The 27,168-nt window shown below is 42.7% G+C and overlaps 1 protein-coding gene across 1 annotated transcript in view; it reads left to right on the top strand.

The window, feature by feature from the left end:
- Nucleotides 1-27,168, top strand: part of CACNA1C (calcium voltage-gated channel subunit alpha1 C) — a 672,248-nt gene that overhangs the window by 414,834 nt on the left and 230,246 nt on the right. The window contains 2 exon segments of the mRNA XM_030542977.1: nucleotides 18,888-19,049; nucleotides 24,177-24,364. Of these exon segments, the coding sequence (XP_030398837.1) occupies nucleotides 18,888-19,049; nucleotides 24,177-24,364 (350 nt within the window).

The raw sequence follows: 27,168 nt of genomic DNA, 5'->3' as shown, positions 1-27,168 counted from the left end.
ACTTCTGAAATTGTTACCCTGTGTTTGAATGGTAGTCTCAATTTTTCTATGTGACCAGCATAAATATGCTAGATGAAGTGACAAAATGAGTTTTCTGTTGCTTTCCCAGGTCAGATAATCTTTCTTCCCTCAAATATCAAACAGAGGTTCTGTGCAACTAATCGTCTAAAGATGATGTTTTGGAGTTTATCCAACATTTTTGCTCCACTTTCTTACACAAAAAAAGCAAAATGCAGCAACGGCTGATGTGGTAGTAGAGATAGGCTTGAAGTGTAGAATCTTAATAGTTCCCCAGAAAGATTTTTCCATATTTGACTAAAATGTGTCACCAATAAATGCTGCAGTCTTCCCAGGAAGTAAAGACTGCTGTAATATACTCATCCCAGAATGTACTTTTACATTTACAGGATCATTGTTTGAATTTGTTACACTATTAGCTTTTACATTTTACAAACCTCTGTGCAAGTGACAAGTTGCAGAGTTAAGGAGGATTATTGCTGCAGGAAAAGGATGCTACTCAGAGCTCACCCCAAATAAAAAGTCAGTGGTATTTAGAGGACATATAAACTTGTTGAATGCAAACCATAACAGCTAAAATCTTTTCACTTTACCAGGCTAAGAGTGTAAGTGAGAAGCATATATAAATAACATTTTGATGTGCTCCCTGAAATTGAGGAAACAAACATACTGAGAAAAGATGCTTGTAACCCAAACTCCACGAGCCCTCCACTCAAACTTTGATGTATTCAAAATCCTGATCCAAATCTTGTGCCTGGGGCCCATCTCTATTAGTATCCAATGCTCAGAGCACAATCTTGAAACTGCCACAAGCCTTTATTTCAAAACCCTCTTTCTTCAAATAAGGCAGAGCATGCAATCCCTTTTTAGAGCTATGTATATGCTGCATTTAGAGTTCTAAAAGTTGTTTTATAAGCTATTTTATTATTATCTGAGTACAAAAAGCAACCAAAACATTTCTTAACCATATTTTTTCATGCTCACATAATTCAAGCCTGGCTGCATTGCTGTATGTCAAACTTTCTAAACAAATGGCTCAATTCCATTCCCATTGGAGTCAATGGCAAAACTCCCATTGGTTTCAGTAATTGGGTCCAAAATTGAGAGTTCCAACCTCTAAAGTACTTTACTGAGAAAGCTGTGATTGAGTGAGAACAGGCTCAGAGTAGAAGTGTGAATGGATCATCTCACTGAGTCATTTTGCAGTCTTAGGGCCAGACAGTTTGTCTCTGTGTAAATGTGCAGGGGGTGGGCACAAAAAGCCTCCCCTTTGGTGAACATGTGCAGGGACCAGACACAGCCCTAGTGCTTGTACTGAGCACCAAGACTTCTCTAGGAGAGCACTGATAGTAGTGTCCACAGAGGAATCATGGCCTCACATTGAGAGCTGGAAGTCCATGCTACATCATGGAAAAGGGCATGACAATAGTCATGCTTGCCTGCACGCTCCCAAAGCTCCTGCACACATTGTACCTACCTCAATGACAGCACAACTCTTAAAACCCCTGACAGGGTAATAAATATCTGCACCCCTTCTGCCCAGCTGCATGTTAAAGACACATTCCGGCTTGATTCAAGATATCCTTCCAGTTAACGTACAGCATTTGTCCTGTGTTCTTGGCCAAAATAGTCTTCCTCTAGTGGCTTTCAGTATGCTGTGTGCAGTTGGCTGCTACATTGCAGCCCAGATGTGACTGAATTTTACCGATGCTATGTTGTTTGCAAAGCATAATCTTTTAGTACGAAAGACTATGTCTGTAAGACTTATGATGGGGTATAGGTGTTTGTTGAATGATGAAGGGGTTAAACCTTCACTGGACTGGAATAGCACAACCCATAGGGAGACTGCCTTAGGTGTGGGCCTGGAGAGAAGCTGACAGCTGAGCCTCATGCACAAGGAAGTCACAAAATCCCTAAAACTTCCAGAGGGGTAAAGAGATGGTCCCAAGAAAGGGGAGTTTCTTCCAAACAGAGAGGAGAGGTCTGGAGGCTAAGGGAGTGGATCATAGCATGACCTCTTCTTTATCCATTCTTTTCCCTTACACAGAGTAAAACTGGGACTGCGTGGCCACCCTGCTGAGGGGAATTCTTATTGTGTGGTTGTTTCAGTTAGGTCGCCCTGACAAAAAGGGAACAATGAAAGATGAATTGCCTCCTAGGAAGAAAACAGTGTGAAAAAAGAGCTGGGTTTTGTTTTTGTTTTGTATCAGAGGGGTAGCCGTGTTAGTCTGGATCTGTAAAAACAGCAAAGAATCCTGTGGCACCTTATAGACTAACAGACGTTTTGGAGCATGAGCTTTCGTGGGTGAATACCCACTTTGTCAGATGCATGTAGTGGAAATTTCCAGGGGCAGGTATGTATATATGCAGGCAAGCTAGAGATAATAAGGTAGTTCAATCAGGGAGGATGAGGCCCTGTTCTAGCAGTTGAGGTGTGAAAACCAAGGGAGGAGAAACTGGTTTTGTAATTGGCAAGCCATTCACAGTCTTTGTTTAATCCTGAGCTGATGGTGTCAAATTTGCAGATGTTTTTGTTTTGCTATTCCTTCCTGGCTTAACAGGATTGAGGCGATGACTGTTACAAGATTCTAAAAGTATATAAAATAATTTTATTCACACACCCACACCCCCTTGGTTTCTATTCCTCTCTTTTTGGGTAGATATCAATTTGAAAATCAATTAAAAAAATTAGAAAACATAAAGCAGATATGACACCATGGAAGCACACGAACGAAGAGTATCCCATTTTACCAACACACATGACTTTTAAAATGGTTTATGCTGAAATTACATTACTAGTCCTGAAACAACCAGTGTTCCATCCCGAAAGTGTCCACCACTGCCTCTCCTTTGCCTTTTGCACCTTAAGCCAATTTTCTGTCCTGTGTCCTATTTTGCCTCCTCCTCCAGGACCTTAACCATTGAACTCTGATCTGAAATCTTGTCCAAATACTAGGGCTGTCGATTAATGTCCATTAACTCACGTAGTTAACTAAAAAAAAATTAACTGCGATTAAAAAAATTAATCGCAATTAATCGCACTGTTAAACAATAGTATACCAATTGAAATTTCTTAAATATTTTGGATGTTTTTCTACATTTTCAAATATATTTCTGTTACAACACAGTACACAAAGTGTACAGTGTTTATATTATTATTTATTACAAATAATTGCACTGTAAAAATGATAAACAAAAGAAATAGTATTTTTGAATTAATCTCATACAAGTACTGTAGTGCAATCTCTTTATCATGAAAGTGTAACTTACAAATGTAGATTTTTTTGTTACATAACTGCACTCAAAAACAAAACAATGTAAAATGTTAGCGCCTACAAGTCCACTCAGTCCTACTTCTTGCTAAGACAAACAAGTTTGTTCCCATTTACAGGAGATACTGCTGACTGCTTCTTGTTTACAATATCACCTGAAAGTGAGAACAGGTGTTCGCACGGCACTTTTGTAGCCAGTGTTGCAAGGTATTTATGTGCCAGGTATGCCAAACATTCATATATCCCTTCATGCTTCGGCTACCATTCCAGAGGACATGCTTCCATACTGATGATGCTCGTTAAAGAAATAATGTGTTAATTAAATTTGTGACTGAACTCCTTGGGGGAGAATTGTGTGTCTCCTGTTCTGCTTTACCTGCATTGTGCCATACATTTCATGTTATAGCAGTTTCGGATAATGACCCAGGACATGTTCGTTTTAAGAACACTTTCACTGCAGATTTGACAAAACGCAAAGAGGGTACCAGTGTGAGATTTTTAAGGATAGATACAGCACTCGACCCAGGGTTTAAGAAACTGAAGTGTCTTCCAAAATTTGAGAGGGATGAGGTGTGGAGAATGTTTTCAGATGTCTTAAAAGAGCAACATTCTGTTGCAGAAACTGTAGAACCCGAACCACCAAAAAAGAAAATCAACCTTCTGCTGATGGCATCTGACTCAGATGACCAAAATCAGGGATCTCAAACTCAAATCACCACAAAGACCACATGAGGACTAGTACATAGGTCCGAGGGCTGCATCCCTGAAACCTTCCATGAGGCCCTGCCTCCTCCCACCCCTCCCTGCCCCCATTCCAACCCCTTCACCAAATCCCTACCCCGGCCCCGCTTCTTCGCTGCCTCTTCCCCTGAGCACGCTGCTTCTCCACTCCTCCCTCCCTCCCTCCTGGAAAGTTCTAGGCTGCTTGGCAGTGGGAAGCGCTGGGAGGTAGGCAGAGAAACGGGGACGTGGCGCACTGGGGAGGGGAAAGAGGGAGCTGGGAGGTGGGAGAGTGGCAGGCTGCAGGAAATAACTCCGGGGTGGGGGAGCTTGGCAGGCCACAGGAAATAACTCCGGTGTGGGGAGGGGAGCTTGGCGGGCTGCAAGAAATAACTCGGGGGGGGGAGCTGGGCGGGCCATAGGAAATAACTCCGGGGGGGGGAAGGGGAGGTTGGCGGGCCACAGGAAATAACTCCGTTGGCTACATGTGGCCTGTGGGCTGCGTGTTTGAGACCTCTGATCAAAATGAACATGCGTCGGTCCACTCTGCTTTGGATTGTTATTGAGCAGAACCTGTCATCAGCGTGGACACGTGTTTTCTGGAATGGTGTTTTAAGCATGAAGGGACATATGAATCTTTAGCACATCTGGCACGTAAATAACTTGCGAGACCGGCTACAACAGTGCCATGTGAATGCCTGTTCTCACTTTCAGGTGATGTAAACAAGATGTGGGCAGCATTATCTCCTGCAAACTGTAACCAAACTTTTTTGTCTGAGTGATTGGCTCAGACTGAGTGGACTTGTAGTTTCTAAACGTTTACATTTTTTTATTTTTGAATGCAGTTATTTTTTGGACATAATTCCACATTTGTAAGTTCAACTTTCATTATAAAGAGATTGCACTACAGTACTTGTATTAGTTGAATTGAAATATACTATTTCTTTTGACTTTTACAGTGCAAATATTTGTAATAAAAATAAATACAAAGTGATCACTGTACACTTTGTATTCTGTGTTGTAATTTAATATATTTGAAAATGTAAAAAAAATCCAAAAATATTTAAATAAATGGTATTCTATTATTTTTTAACAGTGCACTTAAGCGCTTAATTTTTTTAATGGCTTAACAGCCCTACCTTTTGGAAACCAAAATATGCCACATCCATTGAATTTCCATTATCCATCATGGCAGTAATATCATCAAAGACTCCAGAGGGTTAGTTAAGCTTGACCTCCCCTTCCCGAATCCTTGCTGTAGGACTATTTTGAACCAAATGGTGCAGTTCCAGGTTTTCCTTGCCGCAGTGATGAGGAAAATCTTGGAAACTTTCCTCAATACATTTCCTGAAATATATTAGTTTAAAATGGCCTGCTTTTGTCTCTTGACACTTTGACAAAATAATGGAGTTATTTGTGTCACTTTCCAACCCTCCTCTGAAATCTGGATCAAATCTGCTATGCTCTTACAAATATCAGTTAAGCATTCCCCAATTTCTTAGCCCAGTCCTGTGTATATTCACTGATGAGCCCCCACCCTGTGGTCTGTTATTGATTATCCATCTCATGCTTTGGAAATGGTACTGTAATGCTTTCAAGTTGGTCATCACAAAGCTGCACCAAAAAGAATGATGCATAAATTGTATCATCCAAAGAGTAGCCCCCAGAAGCATTCTGACTCAAACACCTCTTTGAGTCTCAGTTCCTTCCATTTCGTCCTTGTTCCCAGGTGGTAGTTTTCTGTTGGACGATACCAGTAGCAAGTTACTACTGCCCATACCCCTCTCCCTAGCTTTCTTCCCTCTTCCTACTGGTACTGGCTTAGCTGCTTGGCCAGGATAGGGGCAGGAGTAGAGCTACAACTCTGCCCATTCCTCATCCATTTCCCATTCACCTGCTCCAGGGAGTAAGTGGTGAGTAGCTCCATTTTCTCCTGTGTGCCTGGTCCCAAGCCAAGGTGCAATGGGAGCTCTTACTCACTTGGGCAGGTCTGTAGTCCGAATACAAACCTAGCCCTGAATAATGCGACAAGGAACTGAGGCAGGGAATGCTGCGCACTAGTTCAGACTGAAAGCTTTGTAGGGAAAAAATTGATGATTAATAAGATTAAAAGAAGAAAACACCACACCCAGTAAACCAGGTTTGGTCCAAAAGGTAGATGAAATTGCCAAAGAGAGCTCCTCTTTAAAAGGCCCAATTGCCTTCTCTGAGACCAGCATTCTACTAGTTTCTCTGGATATGTTTCACAGAGCAGCAGTGCCAAGGGATTTTTAATGGTTGGCTCCAGTGTTCTCTTTTGAGCCATCTTGTCTGCTCCTGCAGGAGATGAACAGAGGACCCAGACTCCCTCTCTCCTGACAGTGCAGGTCTTCAGGAGACGTGCTTCCACAGAGTGCTCCTCTACACCCTACGGCAGTGCAGTAAAATCCAGAGAGGTTGACTCTATGTGAGATAATTCTGCCTTAGCTTCTGTGCAGATTTCCAGTCAGAAATCTAGGTAGGGATCAGTCCTGCAAGGTGCTGAGCATTCTGCCCAAGGTGCAAAAAAGCACATAAGCACATGCTTAACTTTTAGCATGTCAGTAGCTCCATTGCCTTCAGTGGAATTACTCACATGCTTAAAGTTAAGAATGTCCTTAACTGTTAGGGGCTAGAGTGCACCTCACAGAATCGATCCCATAGTCCTGAGGGGAATATACAGTACCATGCAACTGTTCCTTGAATCCACCCCTTCCACCACAGCTCTGGCATCCTATATCCACAGAGGACTTTCCATAGCTTTGAAAGGAGACCACGCTGTATTGACTCCACTCCATCCCTCCCACAGGCATAGGGTTTTTTTGGTACCCTAAATCTTGCTTCTTTGCTTTCCTCTAGAAGGTCATAGGGACCTTGATCTGGCAAAAAAAGAAGTATGATGTTCCTATATAATAAATATTTTTAACATTTTTATTAGTGTAAATAAATCCTGTAGTCTGGAAGCCCAGAGAATGCAGCTAACATGTTTTGCTTGCTGAAACATTTATGGAGTCATTTTCAGGCAACAGCATGCAGCCATACTAGTTTGTTAAAGGTAAACTGAAGTGCTTTGGAAATAAACACTAAAAGGTGTTTAAGAGCTTAAATTATTACCAGAATAAAAGAGTAGGCTGAAAAATTACAAATAGTCTATTTTTGTGATTCCCCTTCCCTAGCCTCTATCCACCTGTCTATATATCCATCCCTGAGAGCTTTTCAAGGCAAGTACCATCCCTTCATGAATGTGCAAGAGTGTGTAGCACATTGTGGTGGTTTCCACATATAAATAAATATATTGAAAAACAACAGACATTTGAACATCATTTCATATTCGCTTGCCAGACCTAAGGTCAGGGCTCTGCATTAGTGAATGGCATCACTAACCTCTATAAAGCCGCGTAAGCAGTGGTGCTGGAACAGTTTTTATAATGGGGGTGCTGAGGGCAGAAACTAAATGTTTGAGTTGTTATTACTACTTCAAGCCAGAGGGCGTGGCAGCACCTCCAGCATCCCTAGTTCCAGCACCTATGAGTGTAAAGATGCAGCTCTCCACTCTGCTGTAGTGGGGTAGTTGATGGTATCATCTTTTTTAAATCTAGAATCTGGAGTTTGATCTTGCCAGATAACAAACCATTCCAGTTTGATTTTAGAATGTATTTATGAGTAAATACTATCCCATTTTCTCTGTTAGTGGAATATCCGGGCACCTTCTCCATGTCTGCAGGGGAAAACTGTAACTCAAATAGTTTGCTGAACAGGAGAGTGGGGACTGGATAGGACACAGAGTGGTGGAGTGGGTTCACTTCCCTGCACATTGTGAGTCCCTAGTTTGGGTGAGCTCCATGCATGGCAGCATTGGGAGACTGGGAACAGGTGGAGCTTGGGGCAGAGGAAGACTTTAGATGTGATTTCTCCCATCCTCTTCTCTTCCAGGGGTTTGCAGGGGCTCCTCTAGCCTCTGGCTGTCATAGACTCTGGCCTGGGGTGGAAACTTTGCCCCAGTTTCCCCTGATGCACAGACTCATCTAACCAGTGGCCAGCCCTCCTATTCAGGGCCAGCACAGAGCTCAGGGTTTGCCAGTTTATGACTGAGACCATTTTGATGACGCTTTTTTTTTTTAAAGACAATCTCTTTGTACTGTTGTTTCCGCTGTCATCCCTCGACTACTCCTATTCTTCTTTCTCTACTATCCCTCTTTCTTTCCTCTGCAACTCCACAACTGGGTCCTCAGACACCCCTTGTGAGTCAAAGAGATCTGTTTGTGTTGCAGGGCTGCAGGAGCTCAGAAAAACTATACTGTAATAATAACTTGTCAGCAATGCTGGACACACTGATAAATGTTGTGTGTGATTTTTTTTTTCTTTTGCAAGTAGCTTTTGGCAGTTTTTTTTTTTTAGCTGACACCTCTAAAGTTGCTACGTTGTTAGCAGTTTTCAACTTTTAGAACTTCTGTGAATACTTTAACAGTAATGTGTGTACAATTTGCTAATTAATGGAATCATTTGGATTTGAAAACAGTTTGTCCTAATGGAATACTGCAAAGCACTTGCATTAATTCATGATAACATTATTCAATAGCTTTTCTCTTCTTTTCTTCAAAGTTGGTTTATTATCGTTGTCATAAACAGATAGCTAAGGGTTAATGTCTCTTTCACCTGAAGCACCTGACCAGAGGGCCAATCAGGAAACCGGATTTTTTTCAACTCTGGGTGGAGGGAAGTTTGTGTCTGAGTCTTTTGTCTGTCTGCCTGCTTTCTCTGAGCTTTGGAGAAGTAGTTTCTGCTTTCTAATCTTCTGTTTCTAAGTGTAAGGACAAAGAGATCAGATAGTAAGTTATATGGTTTCTTTTCTTTGGTATTTGCATAAATATAAGTGCTGGAGTGCTTTGATTTGTATTCTTTTTTAATAAGGCTGTTTATTCATATTTCTTTTAAGCAATTAACCCTGTATTTTGTCACCTTAATACAGAGAGACCATTTGTATGTATTTTTTCTTTCTTTTTATATAAAGCTTTCTTTTTAAAACCTGTTGGAGTTTTCTTTTCTGGGAAATTTGAGGGAAATTAAGTCTGTACTCACCAGGGAATTGGTGGGAGGAAGAAATCAGGGGGAGATCTGTGTGTGTTGGATTTGCTAGCCTGATTTTGCATTCTCTCTGGGTGAAGAGGAAAGTGCTTTTGTTTCCAGGACTGGGAACGGAGGGGGGAGTCACTCTGTTTGGATTCACAGAGCTTGTGTCTGTGTATCTCTCCAGGAGCACCTGGAGGGGGGAAGGGAAAAAGGATTATTTCCCTTTGTTGTGAGACTCAAGGGATTTTGGTCTTGGGGTCCCCAGGGAAGGTTTTTCAGGGGGACCAGAGTGCCCCAAAACACTCTAAAATTTTTTGGGTGGTGGCAGCAAGTACCAGGTCCAAGCTGGTAACTAAGCTTGGAGGTTTTCATGCTAACCCCCATATTTTGGATGCTAAGGTCCAAATCTGGGACTAAAGTTATGATATGAGTGGCAGCGGTTACGGGATAGACAAAATCCAGAAGCCAGTAGGAATATTATTTTTTTCTCTTCTCTGCTAAGGGCTTTTTAGCAGAGAGAAACAGTTTGGGTTTAAAAGAGAATTTTTTTTTCTGCTCTCTCTGGCAGTTTGTGGCTTGCATAATAAGCAAGAGACCATTAAGCTGTGACAATCTTTTGTGACAATAGCTCTCCCATTGAGAGTCATTACCAGCACTATATACATGCAAATAAAGTGGTTTTTCAGGTTTACTTAACATTGAAGATTAGATAAAAGCATTGTTGCTAGGCAGACCCCAGGAGGCAACAGAGCCTGCAGTTCAGAAGAGAAACACCGGAGGGCACCCAACACAAGAAAACAGGAATCATGACTTCTAAGGCAAAAATTGAGGCCGAAGAGCAATTCAAAGAAGCTGAACACAGGCGACAACTGGAGCTGAAAGAAAAGGAAGAAAGCATCAAACTGGCAGCCTACCAAAGAGAACAGGCAGCCAAAGAGGCAGCACACAAAAGAAAACTAGAAGAAGAAGAGGCAGCCCACCGCCGAGACATGGAAAAACAACAAAAAGAAATGGAAAAACAACAAAAAGAAAATGAAGAGAAGGAAAAACAGAGAAAACATGAACTGGACTTGGCAAAAGCTGGGCTGCATGTGCCAGCCAACCCTAACAACCCGGCGCCAATTATTGCTCCACAGCACAGGAAATTTCCCACCTACAAGGCAGGTGATGACACCGAGGCCTTCTTGGAAAATTTTGAAAGAGCCTGTCTTGGGTACAGCATCCGCGAAGACCAGTACATGGTAGAATTGAGGTCACAGCTCAGTGGACCTTTAGCAGAGGTGGCAGCTAAAATGCCTAAGCAGCAAATGAATGACTATAAACTTTTTCAAACCAAGGCCAGATACAGAATGGGGATAACCCCAGATCATGCCCGTCGGCGCTTCAGAACCCAAAAGTGGAAACCAGATGTGTCATTTCCCAAACACGCCTACTATGTTGCAAAAAATTATGAGGCCTGGATATCAGGACACAATGTTAAAACCTTGGAAGAACTGCACCTCCTCATACAAATAGAGCAGTTCTTGGATGGTGTTCCTGAAGACATCACACGGTACATACAAGATGGAAAACCCAAAGATCTTGCTGAGGCGAGGGAGATTGGAGCCAAATGGATGGAAGTGGCAGAAAGCAAGAAAGCTACTGTCAAGGGGAACGATTACCCCAGGGGGCACACAGACCATAAACCCTACAACCGAGGACAGCCAAAGACCCCACATACCACCCAAGTAAAGCCACAGACACCCTACTCTTCCACCTCACCAGTCTCCAGTAACTCACCTCGGCCCAGTGACCCATCAGATGGAAGATGCTTTAAGTGTAATGAACTGGGACATATCAAGGCCAACTGTCCAAAGAACACCATGCGAGTGCAATTCATTACACCACCATCACACCAAAGATCCCCAGGCCCAGATGCCTCTCAAATACCCTTGGAGCGAAAGGAAAATTTGAGAGTGGGCGGAAAGAAGGTTACTGCGTGGAGAGGGGCACAAGTGTCAGCTATCCACCAATCCTTCGTAGACCCCAAATTCATCAACCCAAAGGCCAAAGTTACAATTTACCCCTTCATGTCACAAGCTGTAGACTTGCCTACAGCTGAACTGCCTGTCCAGTACAAAGGCTGGTCAGGAATGTGGACTTTTGCAGTCTATGACAATTATCCTATCCCCATGCTACTGGGAGAAGACTTGGCCAACCAGGTGAAGCGGGCCAAGCAAGTGGGAATGGTTACACGTAGCCAAACCAGGCAAGCTTCCAGACCTATTCCTGTTCCTGAGCCGTCCACAGAGGCCCCGTCTGTGTTACCAGAGACCCAGACAGAGGTAGTGGATCCAGATTCCATGCCAACCACTGAAACAGCCACAGCACCTCCAGTCCCAGGCCCGGAACTGGAACAGCAACCAGCACCAGCAATTGCAACCCCATCTTCAAACTCAATGCCAGAGGGCGCCAGCGAGCCAAAACTGGCAGAAGCAACAGACAGCCATGCCCAAAAGGCTCAGCCAGAGCCTGAAATAACCTCAGGTGCACCAGCGGAGAGCGGTACACCAGCAACGGAAACAACCCCATCACCTACATCGCTTCCAGAGGGACCAAGCCCAAGTCCACAGTCTGAGGAAGAACTGGTGACCCCAGCCTCAAGGGAACAGTTCCAGACTGAGCAGGAAGCAGATGACAGCCTTCAGAAAGCTTGGGCGGCGGCACGGAGCACCCCACCGCCTCTCAGCTCTTCTAATCGATCCCGGTTTGTTATAGACCATGGACTTTTATACAAGGAAATTCTTTCTGGTGGACACCGGGAAGAATGGCAGCCGCAAAAACAGTTGGTGGTTCCAACTAAGTACCGGGGGAAGCTCTTAAGCTTAGCCCATGATCATCCCAGTGGCCATGCTGGGGTGAACAGAACCAAAGACAGGTTGGGGAAGTCCTTCCACTGGGAGGGGATGGGCAAGGATGTTGCCAAGTATGTCCGGTCTTGTGAGGTATGCCAAAGAGTGGGAAAGCCTCAAGACCAGGTCAAGGCCCCTCTCCAGCCACTCCCCATAATTGAGGTCCCATTTCAGCGAGTAGCTGTGGATATTCTGGGCCCTTTCCCAAAAAAGACGCCCAGAGGAAAGCAGTACGTACTGACTTTAATGGACTTTGCTACCCGATGGCCGGAAGCAGTAGCTCTAGGCAACACCAGGGCTAACACTGTGTGCCTGGCCCTAACAGACATCTTTGCCAGGGTAGGTTGACCCTCCGACATCCTTATAAATTCAGGGTCTAATTTTCTGGCAGGAACCATGAAAAAACTGTGGGAAACTCATGGGGTGAATCACTTGGTTGCCACCCCGTACCACCATCAAACCAATGGCCTGGTGGAAAGGTTCAATGGAACTTTGGGGGCCATGATACGAAAATTCATCAACGAATTCTCCAATAATTGGGACCTAGTGTTGCAGCAGTTGCTGTTTGCCTATAGGGCTGTATCACATCCCAGTTTAGGGTTTTCACCATTTGAACTTGTGTATGGTCACGAGGTTAAGGAACCATTACAGTTGGTGAAGCAGCAATGGGAGGGGTTTACGCCTTCTCCAGGAACTAACATTCTGGACTTTGTAAGCAACCTACAAAGCACCCTCTGACACTCTTTAGCCCTTGCTAGAGAGAACCGAAAGGATGCTCAAGAAGAGCAAAAGGCCTGGTATGACAGACATGCCAGAGAACGTTCCTTCAAGGTAGGAGACCAGGTTATGGTCTTGAAGGCGCAACAGGCCCATAAGATGGAAGCATCATGGGAAGGGCCATTCACGGTCCAAGAGCGCCTGGGAACTGTAAACTACCTCATAGCATTTCCCAATTCCTCACTAAAGCCTAAAGTGTACCATGTTAATTCTCTCAAGCTTTTCTGTTCCAGAGACTTACAGGTTTGTCAGTTTACAGTCCAGGGAGATGAGGCTGAGTGGCCTGACGGTGTCTACTACGACGGGAAAAAAGACGGTGGCGTGGAAGAGATGAACATCTCAACCACCCTGGAACGTCTGCAGCGGTGACAAATCAAGGAGCTGTGCACTAGCTTCGCCCCATTGTTCTCAGCCACCCCAGGACAGACTGAACGGGCATACCACTCCATTGATACAGGTAATGCTCACCCAATCAGAACCCCACCCTACCGGGTGTCTCCTCATGCCCAAGCTGCTATAGAACGGGAGATCCAGAACATGCTACAGATGGGTATAATCCGCTCATCTACCAGTGCATGGGCATCTCCAGTGGTTCTGGTACCCAAACCAGATGGGGAAATACGCTTTTGTGTGGACTACCGTAAGCTAAATGCGGTAACTCGTCAGGACAACTATCCAATGCCACGCACCGATGAGCTATTGGAGAAGTTGGGACGTGCCCAGTTCATCTCTACAATAGACTTAACCAAGGGGTACTGGCAAGTACCGCTAGATGAACCTGCCAAGGAGAGGTCAGCATTCGTCACCCATGCGGGGGTGTATGAATTCAATGTCCTTCCTTTCGGCCTTCGAAATGCACCCGCCACCTTCCAGAGGCTGGTAGATGGTCTACTAGCTGGACTGGGAGAATTTGCAGTTGCCTACCTCGATGATGTGGCCATTTTTTCAGACTCCTGGCCCGAACACCTATTACACCTGGAAAAGGTCTTTGAGCGCATCAGGCAGGCCGGACTAACTGTTAAGGCCAAAAAGTGTCAAATAGGCCAAAACAGAGTGACTTACCTGGGGCACCAGGTGGGTCAAGGAACCGTAAACCCCCTACAGGCTAAGGTGGATGCTATCCAAAAGTGGCCTGTCCCACGGTCCAAAAAGCAGGTCCAATCCTTCTTAGGCTTGGCCGGATACTACAGGCGATTTGTACCACACTACAGCCAAATCGCTGCCCCACTGACCGACCTGACCAAAAAAACCCAGCCAAATGCAGTTAAGTGGACTAATAAGTGTCAAAAGGCCTTTACCCAACGTAAGGCAACGCTCATGTCTGACCCTGTACTCAGGGCCCCGGATTTTGACAAACCATTCCTAGTAACCACGGATGCATCTAAGCATGGTATAGGAGCAGTGCTCATGCAGGAAGCAACAGATCACAACTTCCATCCTGTCATGTTTCTCAGCAAGAAACTGTCTGAGAGGGAAAGTCACTGGTCAGTCAGTGAAAAGAAATGCTATGCCATTGTGTACGCCCTGAAAAAGCTACGCCCATATGTTTGGGAACGGCGGTTCCAGCTACAAACTGACCATGCTGCGCTAAAGTGGCTTCAGACTGCCAAGGGGAACAACAAGAAACTTCTTCGTTGGAGTTTAGCTCTCCAAGATTTTAATTTTGAAATTCAGCACATCTCAGGAGCTTCTAACAAAGTAGCTGATGCACCCTCCCGTAAGAGTTTCCCAGAATCCAGTTGTTAAACAGTGTTCTTAAAATGTAGAGGTCTGTTAGTTATATACTTAGTGGTATATGTAAAGGTGCATGTGTTGTACTAATCTGTTTATTTTAAAGTTCTAGGAGGAAATCGCCGCCAGTGAGCTTCCCCACTGTCTGCAATTTGGGGGGCATGTCATAAACAGATAGCTAAGGGTTAATGTCTCTTTCACCTAAAGCACCTGATCAGAGGACCAATCAGGAAACCGGATTTTTTTCAACTCTGGGTGGAGGAAAGTTTGTGTCTGAGTCTTTTGTCTGTCTGCCTGCTTTCTCTGAGCTTTGGAGAAGTAGTTTCTGCTTTCTAATCTTCTGTTTCTAAGTGTAAGGACAAAAAAATCAGATAGTAAGTTATATGGTTTCTTTTCTTTGGTATTTGCATAAATATAAGTGCTGGAGTGCTTTGATTTGTATTCTTTTTGAATAAGGCTGTTTATTCATATTTCTTTTAGGCAATTAACCCTGTATTTTGTCATCTTAATACAGAGAGACCATTTGTATGTATTTTTTCTTTCTTTTTATATAAAGCTTTCTTTTTAAAACCTGTTGGAGTTTTCTTTTCTGGGAAATTTCAGGGAAATTAAGTCTGTACTCACCAGGGAATTGGTGGGAGGAAGAAATCAGGGGGAGATCTGTGTGTGTTGGATTTGCTAGCCTGATTTTGCATTCCCTCTGGGTGAAGAGGAAAGTGCTTTTGTTTCCAGGACTGGGAATGGAGAGGGGGAATCACTCTGTTTGGATTCACAGAGCTTGTGTCTGTGTATCTCTCCAGGAGCACCTGGAGGGGGGAAGGGAAAAAGGATTATTTCCCTTTGTTGTGAGACTCAAGGGATTTGGGTCTTGGGGTCCCCAGGGTAGGTTTTTCAGGGGGACCAGAGTGCCCCAAAACACTCTAATTTTTTGGGTGGTGGCAGCAAGTACCAGGTCCAAGCTGGTAACTAAGCTTGGAGGTTTTCATGCTAACCCCCATATTTTGGACGCTAAGGTCCAAATCTGGGACTAAAGTTATGACAATCGTAGAGAAGCTTTTTCTAATTAACCTAGTAGACGCTGATATAAAACTCTAGGTGGTACCAGTTCTCCCAGGCTGTCTGAACTCCTTTACTATCTCCTGTTTCTGGTGAAAGCTTTTGATTTTTTACAACCACTACTTTAACAAAGGATGCAATGGTTTTAACTGACACTGTCTACCGTGTATATCTGCAGTACACTTGAGCACTTTAATGGAGTGGCTTTTTATATGTTTAAAAAGACAGCACTTTTTATGCATCATCATGGTTATCTTTAATACCCTCTCAAATGCTTTGGGGAAATCCTCATATGAATGTTAAATAAATTAATAAAAATAATAATTAATGACTAATAGTATGAAACTAGGGTCTTAGAATACTTGACCTTCAAGTCTAGACCACATTTAGGATTGGTGAGGCCTTTAAAATCATTGACAATTAAGAACTTCCTTTGTTTGCTTGTAGGATATTATAAACCCACAAATTTTGGATCCAAATCTGAAGTTTCATAAAGTTGTTGGAATTAGACAAATTCAGGGTTTGGCTCAGACCTCTGTCTGCCATTTCCCATGTAGTGATTGTGGAGTGGGAAAGTGGTTTTTATTTTACTGTGAGACTCCTAAAAGCATTTGGGATGGAATTTTTGTCTGGAATAAATTAGCACCATTTTCTGACATGGACTACAGTTAATTTTCTGTATGTGCAGGTAATTCAGACTAGTAGGGTGAACAAAATGAGCAATCAGAGAAAGGAAAATCATCTCTGACTGGCTCAGAAAATAACTGATCTTTTAGGTGGCCATAGTCATATTTTCCTCCTGAGCATGGCTACCCATCCATAGCTAATCCGCAGTGGGAATGCCACAACTGAGCTGGCAGGACATCCTTCTCTAGTGTGAGGTGAACATCTGATAACATCAATATTGTATTTCATTTACGGATTACTATATGAGAAGCAGGGTGTTCCATGCTGAATACAGTACACCTTAGGAGAGGATGTGAATTATAAAACTATAAACCAAGTGACTATAACCACTCAAGAAGTGCTCTCTGAAAATGGTATCAATATAGTGATATTGACAGCTGACTCAAGTTACTGCAAGTGAATGAACTGGGTGTCTGGCTGGTGAGTCTTGCTCACATGCTCAGGGTTTAGCTGATCGCCATATTTGGGGTCAGGAAGGAATTTTCCTCCAGGGCAGATTGGCAAAGGCCCTGGGATTTTTTCACCTTTCTCTGCAGCATGGGGCACAGGTCACTTGCTGGAAGATTCTCTGCACCTTGAGGTCTTTAAACCATCATTTGAGGGCTTCAGTGGCTCAGTCATAGGTTTGTTACAGGAGCGGATGGGTGAGATTCTGTGACCTGTGTTGTGAAGAAGGTCAGACTAGATGATCAATAATGGTCCCTTCTGACCTTAAAGTCTTTGATTCTATGATTCTATGATCCAATTAGCCTGACTATTGACATCTTCTCTGGTCATTCTTACTGGATGCTGGGATGATCAGGTGAGCAAATTAGAAGACTCAGTCTGCTCTGTCAATGACAAGTGGTTTGCACATAAGTGTGCAAATGCTTATTGAGAAATGTATTATCATCATTAGAATGCATTTAAATTAGTTGTTAAAACAGTAGTAAAAACAAAAATGCCTAGATCTCAGACAATAGATTTGAAAAGTTAATGGTTATTGCAACTTGGTAGGTGTACAGCAGACATTTACAACTCGAATCACATGTTTCAGAAATCACAGCTAATATCAACTTCTTTGATAAGATGACAGAATTTGTAGGAGACATGAATGGATTAATTCAAGGCTAACAGTTATTGCAAACCCTAAGGAGCTTATAATTGTGAACTGGCTGTTTCTCAGCTGAAGGATAGTAGATACTTAAGATGTCCATAGGGAACCCTCTCCACACTCCCAACATTAATAGCATAATAATGTTGTGCTATTTATTGTATTTTCACCATCCAAATAAGGATTTGTAACTTTGTAAACGTTAGTGAATTTCCAGTAACCTTACAGCATTCCTGTGATGTAGATATTATTATTTGTGTTTTAGAAGTGGGGGAACTGAGGCACAGAGAAGTCCAAGGTGCTGAGAACCTTCAGGTCCCATCAGTTTCAAATGGAGTTACGGATGCTCAGCACCCTTTGCAAATCAGCCCATAAGTGACTTCCCACCGTCACACTCTGTGACAGAGCCAGAACCCTGAACCCAGATTTCTTAGTTCCCAGACCCACAGGCACTGGCTTCCAATTGTCCCAGGAAGTACTTAACCCCGACTCAGCCCCAGACCCCTTCCAGAGGTGGACAAGAGGCGCTGAGAGGGAGGCAGAGGACTTGATCAGTGAAGCCACCGGCAGGCAGGAGGCGCTGGGGGAAGAGGGAGAATTTAGCTGCCAGTGGGTGCTAAGCACCCACTAATTTTTTTCCTGGAGCACCCACGGAGTCAGCTCCTATGCCCAGACCTATGCCTTAAGTACAGTATCAGTCTTCTTCCCTCTGTAAAAAATATGTTCTCACCTTTCATCTCTTTTGGCAAAGAGGACATAGAGTTACCCTGACAGAGCATCTGGGGATTCCCTGTTGTAGAGGGAAGGCCCAGGTGACATAAAACCAGCACCAAGTTCTGTCTCACCCAATAGGAGTAGAGAACATTCCTTGTCAGGCTGAAAGGACGGGACAAAGATGAAGTGCAGGGTGCTTTGGCAATCTTCAGTCAGCAGAGCAGGCTTTAGAGGATCATTCTAGTCAATGTAATCTAGGGTGGTCCTTAGCTTGCTTTAAATTGTGCCAGAGATTGGTTTGACCCCCAATCAGGCCAAGAATTGAGGAGCAGAAAGGAGCCTTGATGCTACCTTCCTTCTCTACACTCCAAGAACTGCTCTGCCAGTTCCGGGCATCTGGCTCATTGGTGTTACCCACTGCTGCTCTTCTTCTGGCTGAGTTCTGGATTTGTTTCTCTTGTTCTTTTTACCCCTTTTTTCTCACTTATATCCCTCGAGGAACACCTTATAACTGATTTTGGGGAATATGCAGAAACAGTTGCTGTGTTCCATCCCAGAGGTGGTAGCATTCAGTGGTAGGTGAAGCAATCCCTTCAGTAGTTTACTTTGTAAATCAGGTTTGCTGTGGTAAGTTTGTAGAATACTCTGGGCTCCCTCTGGATGAAAGATGATGTATAAATGTAAGTCACTATTATCAGTTTATCAAATGCTGGGGGAGGGGGATTGGTTTTATATGCCCAATAAAAATGAAGCATTTGTCTGCAGTTTACAGTCCTCGATGGCTGTATTAGCTTTGGCTTCTTCTCTTATTGATAGTGTTGCCTTCTTCCCTCTCTTCAGGTCTCCAAGTGGTTTTAAATTCCATTATCAAGGCTATGGTCCCCTTGCTGCACATTGCTCTGCTGGTGCTGTTTGTCATAATTATCTATGCCATCATTGGACTAGAGCTATTCATGGGGAAGATGCACAAGACCTGCTACTTCCTGCAAGGTGGATTACTAGGTAAGAGATGTGTTACTTGGGGCGGGGGTGGAGGCTCAATTCACTGTTGCCCTGCACCTTGCGTAACATTTACCCCAGTGCAAAAAACATAAGAACTGAAGAATGGCCATACTGGGTCAGAGCAAAGGTCCATCTACCCCAGTATCCTGTCTTATGACAGTGGCCAATGCAAGGGGCCCCAGAGGGAATGAACAGAACAAGTAATCATCAAGTAATCAATCCCTTCTCGCCCATTCCCAGCTTCTGGCAAACAGAGGCTAGGGACACCATTCCTCCCCTCCTGGCTAATAGCCGTTGACAGAACTATCCTCTGTGAATGTATCTACTTCTTTTTTGAACCCTCTTATAGTCTTGGCCTTCACATCATCATCTGGCAAAGGGTCCCACAGGTTCTGTGAAGAAATACTTCCTTTTGTTTGTTTTAAACCTGCTGCCTAATAATTTCATTTGATGGAACTATCCTCCAGGAATTTATCTAGTTCTTTTTTGAACCCTGTCATGGTCTTGGCCTTCACAACATCCTCTGGCAATGATTTCCACGGGTTGACTGTGCGTTGTGTGAAGAAATACTTCCTTTTGTTTGTTTTAAACCTGCTGCCTCTTGATTTCATTTGGTGACCCCCTAGTTCTTGTGTTATGAGAAGGAGTAAATAACACTTTCTCCATACCAGTTATGATTTTATAGACCTCTATCATATCCTCCATTAGGCATCTCTTTTCCAAGCTGAAAAGTCCCATCTCTCCTCATACGGCAGCCATTCCATACCCTAATCATTTTTGTTGCCCTTTTCTGAACCTTTTCCAATTCCAATATGTCTTTTTTGAGATGGGGTGACCATATCTGCATGCAGTATTCAGGATGTGGGCGTACCATGGATGTATCCTATTATCTATCACTTTTTTAATGATTTCCAACATTCTGTTCACTTTTTTGACTGCCGCTGCACATTGAGTGGATGTTTTCAGGGAACTATCCACAATGACTCCAAGATCTCTTTCTTAAACGGTAACAGCTAATTTAGACTCCATCATTTTATATGTATAGTTGGGATTAGGTTTTCCAATGTGCATTTCTTTACATTTATCAACATTGAATTTCATCTGCCATTTTGTTGCCCAGTCACCCAGTTTTCTTGAGATCCTTTTGTAGCTCTTCGCAGTCTGCTTGGGACTTAATTATCTTGAGTAGTTTTGTAAATCTGCAAATTTTGCCACCTCACTGTTTACCCCTTTTTAAAGATCATTTATGAATATGTTTAATAGGACTGGTCCCAGTACAGACCACAGGGGGAAACCACTATTTACCTCTCTCCATTCTGAAAACTGACCATTTATTCCTACCCTTTATTTTCTATCTTTTCACCAGTTAACAAAGGATACGAATAAATTACCAGTTTGTATTATGGAGAGGGTGTCAAATGCTACTATTATGATCTGGTAGTGTTTGAACATCCAGCTGGCAGTATCTGTGCATTGGTGTATATGTATGACAATGCAAGGTATAGCTCAATGATGAATTTGGCCCTGATAGTGCAGGGAGGTACTTGGGTGTTGCTGATTTACCAGCTATAAGAAAGCAAAAACTCTAGGGTTTTGCTCCAAGATGCTGCGCTGGGTTTAGTCAGTTTCACAATTTCCTTCTTGCTGTTTTGGGAATTTCATGATTGATGTGTGTGTGTTTGTGTGATGCTGGTGTGAGTGGCCCTATAGACAGTTTTAGAGCCAAAAAGAACAGTCTGCTACAGTATTTGTCTAATTTACACATTTATATAGCACCCCTCACTGCTGAGCTAAGCAGAAGCTTCAGTTTCCTACACTCTGATTTTTGCAATTGTTTTAATGGGATTTTCCAGGTTTAGAAGTATCTAGAGCCAACCATCACCAACTAACACATTTTTAAACATGACTGTCTTTGTCCACACTGAGGGCAAAATGATGGTTAACACCCTTATAGTTAAAATGTTTTAGTGAACATGTTTTCTGCCACAATGCGTTTTCCCGATGTAGGCCATGCCTGTGAGGCTGCATTAGGGAAGTGTGAAGTGCCCATTCTGCAGATGTGTCTGTGGGCTTCTGCCTATGGCTGTGAAAACAATGGATTTTTTGGTTTGGTGGCACAATTAAAATTATTTTTAAAATTAGTTTTGGGTCAAATCAAAACCAATTTTTTTCAAAGAACTTTTACAAATCAAAAAGTTAAAAAAAAAATAGGTCAACCAAAAGCTTCATTTTGATTTTGAGCTTTTAATAAAAATTAAAATTAAACTAAAGGAAATTTCAAAACAGCAAGTCATTTCATTGAAGCATCTCATTTCAGGAATGTTGATAGGAAATATGTTGATTTTTTTCAGAATTTTTTTTTAGGGTGTTTTTTTGACCAAAGCATTCTGACTAAATTTATGAAAAGTTTCAGTATTGCCGAATCTGCATTTTTTACTGGAAAAAACTTGCAGGCCAAAAATTTTGCCCAGCTCTAGTTCTGTCCCCAAAGAGGAGAACGTTTCGCCTTGATATTTAAGGCAGTTTGCACATTTTTTCTGTTTACTGTATTGGAAAAAGCTGCAGATGCCTTTAAACAGTTCCACAGAGGATATTTGTCCATCAGCATACCATGTAATTAGAAATACAGCCAAAGGAAAACAAATGCCGATGAAGGAATGACTGAACAGAAACATCCCTTTGTATTTTCCTTATGCGAGCCAGTTCCTACCTCCTCCTCTGTTTTTCCAGTTGATTCATCGCCAGAATTGAGTTGTTTCCTTGCTCATCTCTTTAAGCCTCATCTCTTCTCTAAGTCCTCATCCTTCAGAGTCCTTGTGGACCTGTGAGTGAAGGAAGCAGAAGCTATGCTTGTTAGGGCATCTTTATTGGGCTTCACCGTCACTGGCTTGGTCGTGTTAGAGTGTGTGTGGAGGAGCACTGCACCAACAGCAATTGCTGGAGGCATTCTGCTTGTGGAGGACAGAGAGAGCAGGCTGATTGCCTCCAGAGGACCAAGTTGCAAGGGTGTGACCAAGCAGCAATATTAAAGGCACTCTCTGCACAGATACACAAGTGAGAGGGAAGGAACTGCAGCCTACATACAAATATTTTCAAAGTAAGGCTTTCCCAACATAATGTAAGTTTAACTGAATTAGAACATTTACATGAATTTAGCACTGTTGAAAGGTGCCAGAGTGCCAGCACTAGAGATAGGAGTTCTCTCTCTCGTCACAAAACACGTACGATATGGGGATCAAAAATGGAAACTCCTTCTACTCTGCCCCTTAAACAGGACTCAACTTTGATATGGAGAAACCAGCTATAAGGGTGAGAGTTTAGCTCAGTCTCCACAGCCCATCCAGTCATTGGCCTTTCTGTTGAGACTTCCGGCAGAGTTGTCAATTCCTGCTGAGCGTGGCGGTGCTATTTCATATGAATGTTTGCCATTTGCAGCTGGGCTGAGACCTCCAGTTCTTTTCCCATGGACAAAAGCAATAAGACAGTAATGACTTTCTCACCAACAGACTGAGTTGTATTTGAGTCAGAAACATAGAGTTGAACAACTCAGCTATTCTATAAGGACTTCAGTCCCCAAATATACAATACTGTAAACTTTAATAACTATTATCATGGCAGAGGAGTTTCTAATCTATGATCAGCGCTTCCTTTTTCTCTCTCAGGATGTGGCTGTGGTTAGAAAGGCAGCTACTCTGAAAGTAAAAATGAATTCATGGGAGGCATCCTGCACATGAAAACCGTCAGGAAATGCCTCCTAAGAAAATCCAGTAGATTGTCACTCACACATCTACTCATCTGCTGTTTATCATTTGATTTATTTGACCTGAGCACCAGTGATCACTGTGAGATTCTGGGTACTAATGACTCTGTCTCAGTCACGAGCATATAGCAAGGAATTATCATACAGAGAGAAATTGCCACAGGAGTTCTCTAGTTTCTACCTTCTTATAAGATCAGTAAATTTCAATTGCTGGAAAATATACTAGAACTGTAATGACCTGCCATGGATTTTTACACTCTGTTAATGTATATATTATCTTTGTCTATGGTAACTACTGAAGAGGCACCTGATTCTGATCTTGCTACTCCTGATGTACTTTGGTGTAAACACTACCAGAACTTTTGGAAATCTCACAAGAACAAGCTGTCTCATGAGATAGATAGTAGGAACAAACAAAATAGATAGAAACAAACAAAATAAACCCTCACATATCTATTTTAAATATAGGGCCTTATCTTGCAGTCCTCATCCAGGCAAAGCTCCCACTGCTTTCAATGGTAGCTTTGCCTGAATAAGGACAGCAGGACTGTACTCTTACTGATCAATCACTCTCATTACATATTACTAGGATCCCAATATTAGTATTTGTGTTTATCTGTATGTATTAAAATGTTTTTCATGGGCTTTTTTAATGCACCAGAGAGTTGGAACAGACATGTAGTTTGGGTCCTTAATTTTACAAATTGGGAGAAACTCCAAACTTATATAGAATAGGCAGGTGGTTTATCAGAAGTTATGATCCTGCAGAGCTTCTGAGCACCACAGGACCTGTGGATAACATTCCACAAAGCTTCTAAGCTCCAGAAATGCATCACAGCAGTTTAACATTAGTCCAGCATCCCTTGGTAGCTCCATAGCACTGAAGCCTGAAGTTTGGCTCCTTTAGAGGTAAGGTGCTCCACAGGAAGAGAGCTTCAGTCAGTTCAATGCTAGGGGGCATAAGTGGCCTTAAATTAACCCAGACTGCCCGTGAATATGGAAATGGAAAATCACAGTTGCAGTGCGCACACCAAGAAATGCAATAGGCATAACCTAACATCTCCTTATGTAGGAGTGCACTGATTCTTGTTTGTGGAAGGATGTGTATTGAAAAATGTAAATGACAATTTTGATGATCATAATTGGTAGCTTGTCTATCCTCTGCAAAATAAAAAAGCCAAACCAAAAAATGCACTGGCACCTGGTTAAAACCAATACAATTTTTGGTGGTGTCTTCAAATAATGTGTCAAATGCACTGCAAAAGTCTAGCCTAAAAAGCAAGTATCCTTCTTTTGCCTTTCCAGTGACTCAGGCAGTACTTAATAATTCTCTCATTTTTGTTTTCCCACCATTTATGATACACCAGCGGAAGAGGACCCCTCTCCTTGTGCCCCTCAATCAGCGCATGGACGGCAGTGTCAGAATGGCACTGAGTGCAAACCAGGATGGGAGGGGCCCAAGCATGGCATTACCAATTTCGACAACTTTGCCTTTGCCATGTTAACTGTGTTTCAGTGCATCACTATGGAGGGCTGGACAGATGTACTGTACTGGGTACGTATCCGAAAATGACCAGTCCCTGGGACCAATAGTCCTGTCCTGCCATGCTGAGAATATGGGGCTCTGGCTTGGTCTCTATTTTGCTCACTGGTTATGTGTGGTAGTGGGAGGGTTAATAATAAATGGCTTTAATTAATTTAATGTGTCAATGGGATGACATGGAAGCTGTTAGCTGTCATATTTTTTTTAATTTAAATGTGAACTTTCTATTATATTAAAATGTTAAGAGATGGCAGATGGCATTTTGTTTGAGAATCTGCAATGTACCTTTGTTCAGCGGGGTGTCACTGAGTGACCCTCCCGATGTGTGAACTGTCTCACACAAATCCAGATTACTAATGCAGCAATATTTCTAATGAGCGAAGATAACCATGTTCTGTTAACAAAGACACTAGAATGAAGAGCCCCATGGATTTCATAAGGAAGTTCAGAAAATCCTTCTAGATCCGCCCTCTAATCCTAATTATGAACCTCATCCTGACCCTAATTCTTATCCTAATCCTAATTCTGATATTGATCTAGATAATGACCTGCACATTTATCTTAATCATGACCTAAATTCTATGTTTAATCTTGATGTTAACCTTAAAATTAACTTGTCATTCTCATCCTACTCCTAACTTGGAGACTTGCATTCAACTTCCTTCAGCTTTTTTAGGTCCCATGCTGTAATTCCTGTTATGTTTGGGGACCCGGTAACAGCATGGTAGTCCGACAAGAGTTAAAATAAGGATTGATCTTTCATTGTAAACTGGACCTACCTGGGCTTCTGAACTATGCTACTGCCTTGGACTTCTGCAGGGTTGCAGCATGGTCCAGGAACATGCTTAAAACATGATTTAATCCTGACTACTTTAGAGTCTGGATTATAACTGTGTTTAGAGACTTCCGCATTACATCTGGTTCCCCCAGTATGATAGGAATTTCTGTATAGATAGGCTCAGTGCATGGTAGAATTAACACAAGATATTCTAAGGAAAATGGGGAAAAGATCTGGATTGGGGCAAGCTTGTGCTGTTAATCAACACCCCCATCCTCCTTTAAACTTGATCCTGAAACTACTGCCACTGGGTTAGAGTTTAAAATATTTCTCTTTGAAGATTTAGAGTCCATTGCACACGGATGGAACTCACACAGATAATGATGGTCTTTTTACCCTTTTAAATATAGATTCACTTTGTAATGCCAGTTCCCCCCGGGAACTAAGATAAGAGACAGAGATGAAAATATTTGAGAGCAATCTAGGTCCTGCAAAATGAAAATTAGATTTACTTGAAACAAGAATATACATTAACAAAAACAGTGACAAAAAAACTAAAACCAGAAAAGAAACCAGGCAAAATTTCTTGATATTTGATACAAAGAGTATATCTGTCTGTCATATTTCAATAGTATCCATCACTGTAGTATCTGAGAGCTGTATCTCTGTGTATTTGAGGGAGACTCACAGGCCATTCAGTTGAGAGAATCCAAAGCAAGGTGAACAAGACAATCAGTAATAAATGGTGATGCACTGGTGGCATTGTACACTGTTTATTCATATGAAATGAATCTCCCAAATTATCATTATTTTCTCTAATGGTAGGTTTTACAATAGACCATCCCCGAGTCTCTGCACTCTCATTCTCATGATAGGGTATGAAACACTCAGGATGCAGTCATCAGTTCTTATTCACCTACTATTAGGAGCCAAAAGCATGTAGCCACCGATAAATGCTCTTCTACTGTGACTGCTACAGATTGCTTCATTTTTCATGGATTCCCTACAGCAACCTAGCTTTTGGCTGTTGGGTTTTAGTTTGGTTTGAGCTACTTTCTGAAGTTATTTTTTCCTTTCATGCAGTATAGTATATCAAGGCCTCAAATTATAACAAATTGTTGGGTATTAGTTCTTCAGGACAACTCTGGAGCTCTTAGTCGTCAGGGTGTGGATATATAAAACACTTGCTTTGGAAGGAAAAAAAATGTTGTTCTTGTTCTCAGTTCTAAATTATTCACAGACAAAAAATCTCAATTAAGCTCGGTGACAGGGTCTTCTGTGGCCAGGCAGCCTAGCGGCTAGATCACTGGTCTTTCAGTCTGTAAGGCCCAAGGCCGTAGTAGAGGGACACAGACCCTCCCTGTCTACTGGGTCCCATCCCAGGGCCCTGTGTAGATCAACCCCTAAACAGGGATGATTGGGTCTCTCATTCCAGCAGGGAGTTAAGCCACATTTCCCTGGGCTACTTCCTACCAGTCTCTTCAGTTTGGGGCATGGCCCCACTATTCCAGTTGCCCCGAGCACTGAGGCTTATTTGCAGCCTCCCCTTGGCAGGGAGCCCTTACTTGCCTCAAGCACTGCCTGATCTGTCCCTTCAGGCAAGCAGAGAGCTCCTTCTTCCTCGCCAGTCAGCCCGCAGCTGAGCCTGTCTCCCTTCTTTTCTTCCCTCCTCCCCACTTCAGGTCTGGCATGGGCCACAGGTATAGTGGAGCTGGGCTAGCTGAATCCAAAGGTTTTCTTTAACCCCTTCTGTGCGAGATGGCCGTTTCTCTGCTCCCTCACAAGCTGAAATTAAGGTTGTAAATATAGTATCAATAACAAAAGGGAAAAATCTCTGTAACTAAAAAACTTCACACCATCAGCTTCTGAAAGCCAGGTAATGCAAAGTTCAGGTTGCACTTTAGAAAAAAACACCAGAAATGATGGATATTTAGGGTTAAGGTGATCCAAAGAATCTTAGCTGTGCCCTTGTAGCCACACTATCCTTTGACTTTGTCATGTTATATAGATACATTGGCCACCATTAAGAAGTCTGTTT

The sequence above is a fragment of the Gopherus evgoodei genome, chromosome 1 (genome assembly GCF_007399415.2).
Source record: "Gopherus evgoodei ecotype Sinaloan lineage chromosome 1, rGopEvg1_v1.p, whole genome shotgun sequence".
In the NCBI taxonomy this organism is placed as follows: domain Eukaryota; kingdom Metazoa; phylum Chordata; order Testudines; family Testudinidae; genus Gopherus; species Gopherus evgoodei.
Note: the sequence above shows the minus strand (reverse complement) of the source record. Positions and strands in the feature narration are given on the sequence as shown.